Genomic DNA, 15,825 nt, shown 5'->3' with positions numbered 1-15,825 from the left:
AGAAATGATCCCACTACATAGGAAAAGTATTTTTATTTTATCCAGTTGTTAGTGCTACACCATAAGTTAATCATAGTGGATAATCTTTTGTTTATTGCATGTAGTTTTTAAAATTAATTATACTGCCATATCTATTCTCTCTGAATTGGGAGCCTAGAATAAAGAACAGATTCTCTTTTTGAAAGGGAGGGTGGGTTTCCTTTGTTTCATGGTTGAATTTAATCTGAAGAACATGCCAATATATCATAGAGCCAATCGTAATTACTGTATAATGGCTTTGCCAGCCATATTTGAGGGCTGCAATTTGGGACATTTTTCAAATTATTCTTGTGATTCTATAGTTTAGAAAGAAGGCGCCTTACATAGACTTAACTTGAAGAAAACAGAATAACAAGTCTCTCACCTGTTGATTTGTCAAGAGGGCAAAATGAAGAAGGATCACATTTCACAAAATACATTGTTATTAAAAAAAAAAAAAGTATAGATGGTAATATCCAATAGTCTTATCGAGTGCTACAATCTTTTTAAACAGGGAATGGCCAAATCCAGTGCTATTGAAACAACCTGAAGAATGCAATCTTAATTTGCCTGTATGGGACCCAAGGGTTAGTGTATTATTTTTTCCCCTATAAATTCACACTGTACAGTAAAAAGTAAAATCAACTGCTTAAAAAAAACTCCATGGAGACTTCATGTTTTAGGTATTTATGGAAGTAGTTGACTATTGGCAATTGTGTCAGCAATTCATTATTATTCTTCATTATAACATCAGCTGTAATGGTCCTATAATTTATAGGATATAATTACTTCGTACCCTGTGAACTTACAACATACTTAAGAATATATATTATCTAGCTGAACATACTGACTTCAGTAAGAGTTTTGCAACCTACAATATATATTTCATACGATTATTACTATGTAAGTAAAAGTTGTACGGGCATCTGTGCATAAGAAAACAAAATAAAAGGCTACTAAAAATATTCCCTGTATTTATTTTATGTAAACATTTTGTTAAAACTGATTTGTAATACAAAGGTTGTTGACAAAATCATTTAGTATGTGACCACTTGCAAGAAGTACGATTTTAACCATCCGTGATGTAATTGTTACAGTTGGTTTGAATTTCTGGAAACTGCATTAATGTGTTTGAAGGGATAGCTTTAATTGTAGTTCTTTTGGAGTGTTAATCATCACTACTGAAAAAATTCATTTTGATAGTTTTTTTCATTTGAAAAATAAAATTCAGGTCTCAGAATGAGAGACTTAATTGATTTTTTAAAAATCACTCATAACTTAGTGGGTTTATATATTTTTTCTTATGCCAGTATTGATTTTACTGGTCTCATCATTGTATTTAAAACTTTTCTGTTTCTCTTATTAAAAAAGACTAAATATATACCAAAGCTTCCAAACTTCAAGAGTAGATCAATTAAATTATAATTCAGACTTTTATATTTGAGATAACAGCAATTCAGCTCCTCAGTGTTAAGTCTAGAACTGGATCCTTAAATAATGCTGTTGATGTTTTTGAAAGGCAATACCAACATGATTAGTGTGACTTAAGTATTTCTTAGACCTCTTAAGTAAAATTTATAATGCGATGCAATAAAATGTAGTGCATATCTAGGGAGTTAGGAGACAAGATCTAAGTCTGATTTCTGCCATTTAGTATTTGTTTTAACTAGTGGCAATGCCTTCTTTGGGCCTCAGTTTCATCATCTGTAAAATTCAAATGTTGGGCCTAGATCATGTCTGTTCTTTTTAGTTCTTACATTCTTTGGTACTCAATTATGTTTAAAAACAGGACTATAATTTTTTAAATGTTAAAAGTTTTCTTTGGAGACCTTAAAGCATAATGTTTTAGAAAGTACAGTTTTGCCCTCTAGCACTTGGGGTTTTTTGGAGGTGGGGTAAAGTTTCTAATTCTATATTAATATCCTAATAATTAGGGTACACAAAATTTATCTTTTCATTTTAGGTACCTTGTTCTTAGTAATGCTGTAAAAGTAGATTATTAGAAGCGCTTGTGTGAGCAGATGTTTTAATATAGCAGTTTTATAAAAATGAATCTAGACCCCAGAATACAGCCCTTTTTTTTTTTTTTTTTTTTTTTTTTTTTTTTTTTTTAATGTTTAGGGTATTGTTTTGAATTAGTCTTTCTTACATTCTATATTCGCTTGTGTATCCTGAAAAATTTAGTATAACTTGCTCATTTACTTACATGGAACTTTTGACTGATAGATTAGATTTATTCTCTGATACTTTAAACGATTACAAAACAAGGCTTACTGACCTGCATTTTCTTGATTTCACCTTCATCAATGAATACAATTAAAATTGATCATTGTTCAGTTTATCAAAAAGGATAAAAGTCCAAATTTCTGTTGCATGTGTACTTGAAGAAACTGATTGGCTGTTGTTATATATAGGTAAACCCCAGTGATAGGTACCATCTTATGCCTATAATTACACCAGCATACCCACAACAGAATTCTACGTACAATGTGTCCGTTTCTACACGGATGGTCATGGTTGAGGAGTTTAAACAAGGTAAGTTCTTTTTATCCTTACCCTTTTCTTCCTGTAAAAAATTTTAAGATACTATTATAATCCTAGTAGCATTATATTATACCATATTGATTAAAACAATTTCCAAACAAAAAACTTCATAATTTAAGAATTATAGCATATTTTAGAGAATTCATTACTTAAATGCTATAGTTTTATACTTTTTCCTTTCAGATATACAAGCTATGTTTGACTTTTCACAAATAGTAAAAGTTTTAATTTTTAAATATTGTGTGAATTTTGGGATGTCTTCACTCCATTATTGATTTTTGTAGGCCAAATCTAGTGCCTTAATAATATACTGTTGCCATGTAGAATTACAGTTTCTAGTCTCTTTCACAGGCAGAGACTAAGCAAACAGGAAGATAAAGCCCTTAAGGAAGGAAGTTGGGCAAGAATGGGGATATTATCTTCTATTTTCCATCAAGAACTCCAAAACTACATGAAATTCAAAACATATAGTAAGATTTTCCAACTTTGTGTTGCCCTTTATGGGAATACATATGTTTTCAATATCTTTTTTAATAGAAGAAAAACCAGAAAGAAAGAAAAATCTACAAGTTTTTTCTCTCCATGCTAGATAACATTAATTTTTGGAGTTACTTATATATAAAAAGTATTAGAATACTATTATTGGTGATTACTTATCTGAGTCAGTATTGACCCCTATTGTAAAAGTTTATGTTTTTTTCCATAATGAATAGGTTTAAAATGAGGAAGTTTTTGTAAATATAATTAGTAACTATGTTTCATTATAATGTATGCATGTGGTACAATAAAGGTTTTTTAATTGTCGGATTGCTGATATTTATAGTGAAATATGCAAAGAAGTTTAATATGTCTTTAATTTAGGTCTTGCTATCACAGATGAAATTTTGCTGAGTAAGGCAGAGTGGTCCAAACTTTTTGAAGCTCCCAACTTCTTTCAAAAGTACAAGTATGTATTTTAAGGCATGGCAGACATTGTTTTCTTAATATTCACAGTGATATATCTGTATATATGACACTTTGTTAGACAAACATTTCCAATAGAATTAGATTTGAGGGTTCTCAGTTTCCTGTGAATCTCAGGTATTTAGAATAGCAAACACTTTTTGTGAATGTATTTATTTTCCCATCTCTTGCTTTTCAAGGTAGTATTTAGCCTTTATAATTAATTGGTTGCGAAAGAATTTAGCTAGTTTATGAAGACATCATTTAGTGAGTGTACATTATTATCAATGATTTGGCTAGAATAACAAATATGTGCTTTTTCTATTTTTAATAACCTGGATATTTTAGGCTAGTAGAAAGGTATGATGATTCAAGGATGAAAAATTAAGATTATTAGAGGATAGAAGTTCTTGTTAAAAGTTTATATTTGGAAAGATCAGTCACATAAATTACATCTCACCAGTTTACTCAGTACATAGCCAATTGTTTTGTGTTTTCATTAGGCTATGACATATCATTACCCATCCTTATTTTTTCATAATAAGGAAATCCCATCCAATATTTAAAAGAAGTTTTCCTCGTAGTCTAGAACATAAAATGTTTAACTTTAATGGTTTAATACCTTTTTAGTACAGGTCAGAAGCCTGTTTTAATTGTATTTGATTTTGATGAAAATTGTAAGTTTTATAATAAATCTTACTTGAAAAAAAATGGACTGCATTTTTATTTGCCCTGAGCTGAAATTTTGCCAGAGTCCCACTTTTTTTTCTTTTCAATTTTTTTTAAAAGATCTGACACTTTTCTAACCATCTGATCTTGTATTGGATTGTGTTATGTAATAATCTAAGCAAGATTTTAATATGCTCTTCCCCAATTAAAAAAAATGAATGGTGACCATCATAATGTCTCTGTGTTTTGTTTCTGTACCTTTTGCATGAAAAAAAAGTAATAGAGCACTTGAATTGTGTTCTGGGGATTGCATTTGGAACATTGTGTTATCAGTGACAACTTAAATAATTTATATTAATAATCTCTACTTTTCTTTTCTTTGGAAATTTTGTTTGTGTATAGTTTCCCCCCTCCCCCCCCCCCTTTTTTTACTATTGAGGACCATTTATGTTTGACATAGGCTCAGTTACAATTGTTTCTAATTTAATACAAATAGAATAGTAATTGATAACAGAAGAACAAAAAATACTATTCTTCATCATAAATATATAGTGAACACTCTTCAGACTTCTTAATGAGTCACATTCACCCAAATTTTACCCTTTGTGAATTTAAAATGTATTGGGAATTGGATTCATTGCATAAAATAGTGCAACAGACTGATATTTTCTTCTTTAGAACCCAAAGACCTAAATGCCTTTTAAAGAAAATTTTTATTTGGAAAAACCTTGACGGGTCCCTTTTAAAAGTTTCTTAAGTGGTACCTTTTAAAGTCATTTATAATTTATCTTTTTAAGAATTATTTAACCTGAAAACATTTCATAATTTGCTGCATGTGTCAAAAAAGCACCTCTTTAATGAGTAATGATAATTGGGTTTCTTCTGTTAAGTCAGAAAATGTCATATCAAGTTGGTAATATATATTTCTTTTTTGTATAATAAAAACAAACCTTATCTAAACATGAATGTTTAAAATTATGACAAATATGCCAGATATATTGCACAAAATTTCCCCCTTGTTTTGGTATTCCTCTATGAGGAGATCCATTTTTACAAAGGGAACTAAGAGTTAGGAATATTTAACAATGATGCCCTCTAGATGACATAAAGTTTTTAGGTTCTTTTTATTATAGGATTTTATTCCAAAACAGTCTCAAGTTATTAAAATGTATAAAAAGAGTTAAATGTAATAAATTGAGAGCCAAGCAAAGTTAAATTTTTCTTACTGTTAAAGTTGATTCCTCAGAAATATGTTTTTCTTGTAGCATTGTTACACACCTAAATTTGTATAACATCTCTCATTATTACATTTGTTTTAGTGTACAGTTCACTACATGCACTTCTGCCATTCGTTAGATTCACGTGTTTATATTTGAGGGGAAGTACCCAGAAAATTTGAAGATTGTTTCCTTTTTTTTTTTTTTAATAAACAAGCCTTCAGAAACCTAGTTGTCAACATTCATTAAATGTTTAAATGTGAAGACATAGAATAGATTGTGGTTATCTTGGAAATGTTTAATATTTTATATGAAGTTATTTCTGAGAGCAGGAAGACATTCAACGACTCTCAAGAATCTACAACTTTTGTTATTGATAAAAATTGAGATTCAAATTTCTTTAAGAAACATACAACTTTGGGAATATCTTTTGACTTTACCTCATGTTCAAGATAACCTAGTAGCATTGACAATGAAGGAAAGAGCTTGATGAAAAATAAATGTTTAAAGAGAAAAGTATGTTCTTTTAAGAAAAGAAAGATTGAAGAAAAAGGATTAGTAGGTGAGGTATAAGGATAAATGAAACATTCTGACTTTTATACTCAATTTTTTCTGGATTTAAATATCTCTGTAAGGTATTTATAATAAAGAACAGTGTAGGAGGCATTTAAGTTTTATTGGCTCAACTTTGGATTTTACAACTACTAGTCCAAATGCTAAATCATCAGGCTACTGTTTTTAAAAATTAGCTAATATAACACTTTTTTAATGACACTAATTCCTTTGTCAGTGTGAGATGTGGCAGTTAATTTAAGTGAATTTCAGTGACCTAAAGATAACTGTATTTGGGCTTTGGGTCATAGTTGCAATTCTGAATTCTAATTTGAATTTGCCACAAATCTTTTCAATCCTGGGTCAAACTTCTTGATTGATTGGATCAGACATGTTTGTGGTAATTTTCTTGATTCATCTGAGGATTTTTATTTGCCATTTTTTAAAAGTTCGTTTTTTGTTCATTTTAATATCTAACACTTGAAGCATTAATGTGTAAAATGTTTTCTGGAGGCATTTGATTTGCTGTCACACAAGTACTTTAAATTTTGCTATCATTTTTGTAAACTGTTTTAAAGATTTCTAACAGAGCAATTCTGATATAGCTACCATTTAAAAGTAATTTCCACCCTTTTTTTAGGCTGATGACATTTTGTCCAAATTTGGGGTACAGATGTAAGATATATTTGAGGGGAAATTTTTTTTTTGGAGCTGGTTGAGGGAACACATGATCAGCATGCTCAGGTTGGAAAGGCAGGAGAAAAGACCCATTTAGTATAAATACCTAAGTTTTAGCATGTTAGAATCTTTACAATTTACCTTCAAGGGTTACTATCTAGAAGTTGACTATATTCTATATCTGACTATATCCTAGATATCATTTAGAAATGTTTGCAGCTTTCTATCATTCAGTATAAATTGAAATGCTTATTTGAATTGTGGCATGTCTATGGACACATAATAATGATTCATTTATTCCAGCATCATTATGTTTAAGGAAATTAAGCACATTTTCCATATAACTTTAAAATTATACTAAAATTCTAAGTACCAAGCCTTAGATTAGCCTTCTGTCTTTTTTGATCTATTTTTAAAAATAGTACTATAGGGGCAGCTAGATGGTGCAGTGGATAGAGCACTGGCCTATTCAGGAGAATCCGAATTCAAACTTGACCTCAGACACTTAATATTAGTTGTTTGACCCTGTGCAAGTCACTTAAGTCCTATTGCTGCACCAAAAAACCCCCAACAAAAGTAGGACTATAATTTAATAATTCCTTGATGATTCAGTCTTCAACATCATTATTATTTCCTGTAATGTATCAAAATTGTTAGTCTTTTGTTATATGTAGATCTATTTGTCCCATATATGAAGTTCCACCCTGTTGCTATTCCTTGAACACATATTTGTAAGGGATTACTATATATAAAACATTGGGAATAAAAAGATGAAAAAATAGGGTATTTTGGAAAGAATTCTTAAAGCATTTATAATAGAGTGTAAGTTCGCAGTCAGCATGATAAATAATGAAATGTATAAAAGTTTTAAGTAGTGAGCCAGACAAAATGATGTAAAAAATTTTGGTCTGCCTTGAATTTTGCCTTTTCCTCACTTTTTCTCTTCTTTACCTAATCTGCAGTGAGTTGGGAAACCATATGACCAATCTTTATACGTTGTTTTTATAAAGAAAATCAATCAGGTTTTATGTTAGCTTTTAACAAGAAAGTATATAAATAAGGTTTATTATGGAGCTTTTAAAATAATTGTTTTTGATTGCCCAGAGATTTGCTGAATTTGTTTTGATGGTTTTTTTTTTTTTTCTGCTCCATATAGTTGAATTTACATGATAAGTGAGATGAGATGTTAGCATGTGCCTGCATGTAAAAGGTTTACTTTCTTTAAGGCACAGATAACTTTTTTGAAATGAGTCTTTTTAACCTTTCGCCAATAATGCTTTGTCACCAAAAATGAGTGTAAAATATGAACTTAATACAGCTAAACTTTTTAAAGTATTTTCATTTTCCTTGTTTTGATCTTTAAAAACTTTATAATTTCATTTAACACATTTTTTCTTGGCAAACTAGAACTAAATAAGGTGACTATCATGATTTAGATCAAAACATTTTGTCCAAAGACCATTGTTGATCTTTTAAAGTAAAGAACAAGGAGTTATTTCAAAGATAACTAAAGTGTACTGATTTTGGTTGGATTTCTACTTATCTTACTAAATTTAATGTGTTTTGTGATAAAATATTTTGGAAGAAACCTTGTCTCAACTCCTGTAACATACAGTTCTATAATTGATTACTAAATTTTTTTTGATAGCTCAGTAATTATGCATTTCAATGAACACTTCAATGCTTATCACTTTGGCTTTAATGAAAAACAAGGTTGTTGATGAAGATGAGGCAATCAAAATAAACTTGAGATTGATTCTATGGAACTTTAGCTTGGCATCAGTTTCTAAATTGAGCTTTTTTGTGTTTTTCATTTTAGAAGTATTTTCCTTTATAATCTGAGCCACATTATGGATTGGATATAATTGTGCATATTTGTATTAATAAGTAACTTTTTTTTAGGCCTGATTTTTAAAATAGTTGAGAAATGCTTCAACTCAATTTTCCTTTACTAGGTTATTAACAGTTTTCCATAATTATTTTTAATATCTATGAATAAAGCAGATTTTTGTTCATTGTCCATATAAAACAAATTTATTTTAATTGATGTGTTGAACAGCTATTAAACACTTTTGAGGAGGGGACGAGATATATCAGTGTGTCTCTGTTACTACAATTTCTTTTATCTTGTTTTTGAAATGTTTTGTAATAATCTGTTAATGAATATCTCTTTCAGAAGCAAATAAAATACCCTGTAGTTTGAACACTTATGGAATATTTATAAACTTAATGTAATCCATTAATGTGCATAGGGTGAGATTTTCACGTTGCAAAGATTTTTGGGCTAGCTCAAGTTAGAACAATTCAACGAAGCTTATAGCATTGTGGCTTGAATATCCAACTCCAAACATATAAATAAAATAAATAGCATATTGTCTTTATCTTCAAAGGCATTATATTGTACTTCTAGCAAGTGCACCAACAGAAAAGCAGCGACTAGAATGGTGAGTATAAGATAAGATTCACAGAAAAGAAACCATAAATTTCCAAATGACCCTTTGAAATAAAGCAGAGATGAAAATTAAAAAAAAAAAATGGACATATGTAGGAAGAATAAATAAATAAAATCTTCAATTTGACTTTTTGTTTTTTAGACCTAGAAATTGCTAGGACATTGGAATGAGGACTCTGCCAGTAATAGTTTTTCAGTTTTTTTTTTTTTTTACTTGCTACTGTTTTAACAATTATTTGAAATTCACTATTTATTTCTAAAACTGCTTTGTTAATCTCTTTTCCTTAAAGGTCCTGAGCAAAGACTGGTTCTCTTGAAAATTCAGTTACTTGAATTTCCTGATTTGAGTAAAGCTTTTTATTTTTAATTTTTTTAATTACTTTTTTTTTTAAAGGATAGTTATTATTTCCTGACCTTTAAGGTAGAACACTAAAAAGTTACTAATGATTTCTTGAGTTGCTTGGGACAGTGATTCCATTAAATTGCTTGTTTTGGTATTCTTAATTTTTGAAAGAGTACCTTAACTTCTACTTTCAGTATATTTCTTCTGTTTCTGTACATTTTGCTTAACTTTTATTTTTGTTTAAAAGTAAACGGACTGTTAGTAATACAAAGTGGCATTTGTTCAGGGTGGGCTTGGTGGAATCAAAAATCCGAATCCTGGTTGGAAGTTTGGAGAAGAATGAATTTATTACACTGGCTCATGTGAATCCTCAGTCATTTCCAGCACCCAAGGAAAATCCTGACAAGTAAGTATATTCTTTTTTTTTTTTAGTAGAAGTAAGAATAAATTGTTAATCTAATAAAATGAATGTAAAAACTAAATTTCCATGATACAGAGAACATTTTTTATCTAAATCCATCAATGTCAAAATTGTTTGGTTTTTTTTGTCTTACCCCCAAAAAAGGTTGTCTTTACAGAAATTAGGTATAAAGTACTGAAATCTCATAAAACTTATAATTTAAGTTAAAGTGACATGCTTATTACTTCATTTTCATTTTTTAAAATGTTAACCTGTTTTATAGGTTAGTTGTTTTTCTCTCCCAATTTGGGAAGCTTGACTTAAATGGTTTCATATTTCAAGAAAGCTAACTAAAACTGGAATATAATAGTATATTTAATCTTATTAACATTTTTAGCTTTGTTTTTTAAATGGTAGTTTTAAATATATATTTTATGGTAACAGTTCAACTCATTTGTTAGATTTTCTAGGGATATGCTGTGGTTAGTTGACAATGTATAATTAAGTTTAACCAAACATTTTTTTTTTTTATCTTTTGTTCTTAAAGATCCTTGTAGAAAACTATATTTCATTATCTTAAAATCATAGACAATATTTTTATTAAATTTATAGAGCATTAATTGTTGTTCAGAAAAGACCTAGGATTGTAGAAAAATGGACTGGATCTAATCACATGAAAAGCATGAATTAATATCTTTTATTAAGTTAAGGAGGGAGCAAAGCATAATGCATTATAGACATGTATAATTAGTTTATAAAAATCAAATTCTGGAGTTTTAGTTTACTTAGCATTTTAGAAAATAGTAGCACTATAACTGGCTCTCTACAAATGCCGACTTGGGCATATAGTATTCATGAAAAATAAATCACATACTATTTTGGGATGGTCTACAATTATTTTCTTTACTTCATCACCTCCCATCACTTCTGAACCACTTGACTCGCTACCTAACTAAAATTGCTTTTTTTTTTTCCTACAAGGTTGTCAGAAATCTCTCAAATCTGATTGTCTAAATCTGCTAAATCCAGTGGCCTTTTCTTAGTCCTCATTCTTCTCCACCTCCCTGCAACATTTTATACTGTTGACCATCCTGTCCTCCTGGATACTTTTTCCTCCCTAGGTTATTGTGACACTGCTCTCTGGTTCTCCTGACTGATACTGATCCTTCTCGGTCTACTTGTTTGGACCACCATCTATGTCCTGCCCTCTATGCATGGGTGTACACCAGGGCTTTGTCCTAGGCCCTCCTGTAAGTGGTCTCATCAGTTCCCATGGACTCAACTAGCATCTCTCTGCAAATGACACCCAAATCTACATATCCAGCTTTCATCTCTCTCCTGAGCTCCAATTCTGCATCACCAACTGCCTGCTATATATCTCCACCTGGATGTCTCGTAGGTATCTGAAACTGATCATGTCCAAAATAGAACTCATTATCTTTCCCCTTAAACTCTTCCCTCTTCTAAACTCTCCTTTTTCTATCATGAACACTATTCTTCTAATCACCAAGATTCACAACCTCAGTCATTTTCAACTCTTCCTTTTCCCTCACTCTCCATATTTAATCAGTTTACAGTTCTTGGTGATTCTACCTCTATGACATCTGTTGCATCTGTTTCTTTTTCATCACCCTTTCAGGCCCTTTATAACTGCTCACCCAGACCATTATGATAGTCTTCTAAATGATTTTTCTGGTACCATGCTCTTCCCTCTCCTAGTCCACTCTTGACTTAGCTGGATTCTTTTATCCTCTAGGATTAAATACAAATTTCTCTGATATTTAAAGACGTTCACAATCTGGTTCCAGCATATCTTTCCAAATTTAGCAAACTAATCCTTTTTATTTCACTAATTTTTCATAGGACAGTTCATCTCATATTTGAGTCTTGGCAAAGGGTATCCCCAAGCCTGGGATCTCCTTTCTCACCTTTACCTTATAGAGTCCCTGACCGGGTTTGTTTAATGATACTGATACCTTTTTCAGAAAGTTCCCCAGTTAGGAATTTTTGACTTTCCACCTCTAATACTTGGCATTAAATTCCTTGAGGGCAGAGACTATTTTGTTTTTCTTTGTACCTTTGTAGCAAGGTATTGGGTACATATCAGATACTTAGTAATTGTATATTGACTTGAATACATCTAGATATTTGTTAGATGTAAAATTTTAGAAAATATGAATAAATAGAATATTCAAGGAAGACAATCAAAATTGTGAACAGTCTAGGAATTGTTGCTGTGTATACAATGAATGTTTAAAGTAACAGAATTTAACTTGGAATTGAGAACTATAAGTGGCTATGAATGGTGATTTTCAAATATTAGATAAATAACTTAATAGGTAAGGAGTGTAACTGCAGAATAAATCTATGAACAATGTAGGCAAAATTTTCTCAGTATAAAGACTTTAACAGGAAACCAGATTCATTTGATAATGTTGATGACCCTGGTAGAAGACTTCACTTATATTTATCAATATTTTATATGCATTGAAGCAATAATGCATAATACCTAAATGGAACCTAACTTAAAGGGTCTACATTTTATTGGGGCTGGAGTAGGATGAAATATGACATGAGCGAAACTATGTATTACAGTATAGGGAGAATAAAAAGAGATCGGACAAAACTCCAGGAATGTTTGAGGGTACAGTAGCTAAGGAGATTGAGAAACTTAATGGTTGAGATAGCACCTGAGTTAAAGTTTGAAGGAAGATAGTTAAATATGGCATAGGATCAGTGATCTCATTTTTTATACAGTCAGTGATCTCAAATATTTTATATTTTCCAGTATTTCTAGCTATCCTCATCTTATTCAAGTTTTTTTTCTTGTTCTTTTATAAATCTTAAATAGGAATAGGTTGTACAATCAGCATTCTTGGAATCTCTAACTAGATTTCCAGATGTTCCATTGGTACTGCTAGAACACTTCTCCTTCCTTTACTGGTTGCTATCATGTAATGATAGTATAGTTTGTTTTTGATAAATTTTTTTTTTTTTTTAGCATTCTCATGATTATTTATGTGATTCTTTGCACTTTAGATGATCCTCAACTTTTTAAAAAATTTTTTTGAAGACTGCTATTCCATGTCTTAAAGCCACATAGCATCACTGCAAGAATATCGATGTTTAAAAAGATGGGTACTTGCATGAGGGGAAAGCATGGGGCCATTCAAAAGTTTCCCAAAGACAATTTAGCCTGCTCTTTTTCTCGTATTGTATTTTGTTCCCATTTCAGTATCTACAGTGTATATCCAAGATATGTTTGTGGATAAGTTTTAAGGAATCCATTCATTAGTATGTCATCAATGTGATTTTACTATTTGACCCAATTCTTTAATAATTGTGGGTTTTATTTAGGAAGCTATGCAATGTTTTCAAAGTTTAATGTAGGGGCAATTAGGTGTCACAGTGGATAGACCACCAGCCCTGAAGTCAGAAGGATCCGAGCTTAAATGTGGCCTCAGACACTTAACACTTCCTAGCTGTGTGACCCTGGAGAGGTCACTTAGAGAATTTTTTGGAGTATCTCATATAAAGATTCTTTATTGATTGAATATCTTATGAGAATGTCCAAATCTCATTAACAGAAGGTTGTAGATAAATTAATTTCTGTCCCATCATTAGAAGAATGTTGTGGGGTTTTTTTATGCAAATGTTGGAGATACATTGTTAAGGAGGTCCTACCTCCTTACAAAATAACATTCTGTTTTACTGAATCAAATACTGTTTTATTTAAGACAAAGCGGCAAAACAAAGTTCTAGCTTCTGCACCTTTGACTGTAAAAATGTTGTGTCTGTAAAATATGGTTTGCAGAAGTCTGCCTACAGAGCAGGATTCTGAAATGTGGAGATGTGAGCAAGTATATTAAAGGCATGAGGGAATTGCCCAAAGAAATTTAAAGAAGGTGGGAGATGATTTGGAGAATAGTAAATAATGTAGTTTGGTTGGGAAATAGTTTATGAAAAGGAGTCACTTTCCACAGTAACAATTAAGTTGGTTGAAGACTGATTTTATATAAAATGATAGACTAAAAGACTTTCCCTAGGACTAATCGGGAGCCAAGTTTTTGTGTTTAGGGTAATATATACATTCCAGAAATTTTATTTAACATTTCTGATGACTTGATTGGGGAAGAATAGTTATCTAGACTAAGAGATGAATTAAAAGACTTTTGCAGTAGACCAGAAGGAAACCATAGGGCAATGTGTAAGACACATTGTGAAGTGACACTCTAGATATACTATAGGTCTGACTTAAGTCAGCCATTATTGGAGAAGTTGTTGGGATTTACTGCTTTGTCTAGGATTGTATCTTGCTGCAACTCGTCTTTCTCACCATTGCTGAGACAAAAGAAATCCCATGCTTAACTTGTAGCATCTTGTATTAGCTTTTATACTTTGTTTTATCAGATACTTTCACCACCCAGTCTAATGCCCATTCCCCAGATACCAATTTTCACCCCAATCTTCAGGGTTTTTGAATGACCTCACTTTAAAGGCTTAGATTAGAACTAAAAGCTCAGATGCCAGGTCTTTGGCCATAAGCATTTCACTTAAAGGGCATTGTTAACATCAAATGCAAGCTTCTTCTAATGCTTGCAAAAGAACTGATATTCCCTATTCAGAGGACTTTTGAGAGTGTGAGCTCCTTATGCTTATGCTTAGCAAAATCACATCACATACTTTTTCAACATCAGAATTCCTGGTTCCCCACATGAAAATTATTTTTCTTCTCCGCCACTATTTCTTTTTATCCCATCCCTTTAGTCTAAATTCTAGTCTTTGCATATCCTAGTCTAGCTCCACCTACCCCTTTCATTGTGTCTTTTAGGCATCCCTTTTTGTTCTTTATATTTATATCATTCATACAAACCTACATCCTTTACAGAAGATGCTTTGCTTACTCGGTCTATTCACTATTGATTACACTTTTCTTTTGTATCCTCTTGACACATTTATTCCCTTCTCCTTTATGGGTCACCCAATGCAAGTATATCACCCAATTCATTTCCTAGTGCTAGTTTTTTTAAGAATTCCAGGATCATTTTCTCTTTTTTTCCTCAGAGTTCAATATTGATTCAGTGTTTTTTTTTCCCCTCTACCTTAACTTCTGTTCATTGCTCAAATATTCTGACCTCTTAGTTCCTCAGTCTCTACTCTTTCATTCTATTTCAGCCACAGCAGGAATGGGGATAGTAATTGGGCAATTACCATGACCTACAAATTTCTATAATCAAGGATTCTCAATTTCCGTATCCAACTATAACTTTTCCTTCCATCTATTCCTTATTCCTTTTAAACCTCAACTGCCTTCCTTTTTTTTTTTGGTCTGAATCCTACCATTCCCTTAAATAATAAACAAGGCTTATTACTCCTTAGTACACTTTACTAAAACCCTTCTAAGTCTGACCTCTTTGTGAATCAGTTCAGCTATATTGAAGTTTTTTGTACGTTTAGATGCTTTATTCCTTTACTCTCTTGCCTTATTGTAGCTCATACTTAGGCAAACCCCAGTCATGGATAACTTTCCACCATCACCCTCCATTCCTATTCATGAGCTGCTAATCTATGCTAGAGAGTTCATATAGTTTTTCTCACTGGGTCCATCACAAATTTATAATATCTATTATCAGCTTGATCTCATTTTAGCAAAGCGACAGACTGTGTGACCTGGGTGAGTGACTTGTTATTTTTGTCACAGTTTCCTCATCAGTATCTCTCAAAGTTATTATGAAGTATTTGTGAGGTGTTTGCTTCTTAGTATATTGTCTAAGCTTAGTAAGTGATATATAAATTTAATTATTACATCTCACTTCCAACATTGGCTATTCTCAACCTTCTACTCTCCTCAAGTCTCCTATGCTATCTTTCTCTTCATTTTTATAGGTGAGAACCTTACCTCATTTTGAGAAAGTAGAGGTCATTTTGTTGTTAATTCTCTTATTCTGTATTTGACATATCAAGACTTTGAAATCATTTCTCAATCTCTCCTGCTTTACCTCAGTTGGCC

General features: G+C 31.3%; 1 protein-coding gene across 7 annotated transcripts in view; it reads left to right on the top strand.

Annotated features, from left to right (window-relative positions):
* The window catches only part of PAPOLA (poly(A) polymerase alpha), a 65,728-nt gene that overhangs the window by 29,249 nt on the left and 20,654 nt on the right, over nt 1-15,825 (top strand). For 6 of the 7 annotated variants that reach the window (XM_012550500.3, XM_023504499.2, XM_023504512.2 and 3 more), the window contains exons 10-14: nt 533-605; nt 2,433-2,553; nt 3,424-3,508; nt 9,011-9,064; nt 9,702-9,821. In XM_012550500.3, the coding sequence (XP_012405954.2) occupies nt 533-605; nt 2,433-2,553; nt 3,424-3,508; nt 9,011-9,064; nt 9,702-9,821 (453 nt within the window). Of the gene's footprint in view, nt 1-532; nt 606-2,432; nt 2,554-2,913; nt 3,367-3,423; nt 3,509-9,010; nt 9,065-9,701; nt 9,822-15,825 lie in introns of those variants that run through there. The other variant, XM_031953295.1, reaches the window with a different exon arrangement.

Source organism: Sarcophilus harrisii, chromosome 2 (genome assembly GCF_902635505.1).
Source record: "Sarcophilus harrisii chromosome 2, mSarHar1.11, whole genome shotgun sequence".
NCBI lineage: Eukaryota > Metazoa > Chordata > Mammalia > Dasyuromorphia > Dasyuridae > Sarcophilus > Sarcophilus harrisii.
The sequence above is the reverse complement of the archived record's forward strand: the minus strand, read 5'-3'. Positions and strand labels throughout refer to the sequence as shown.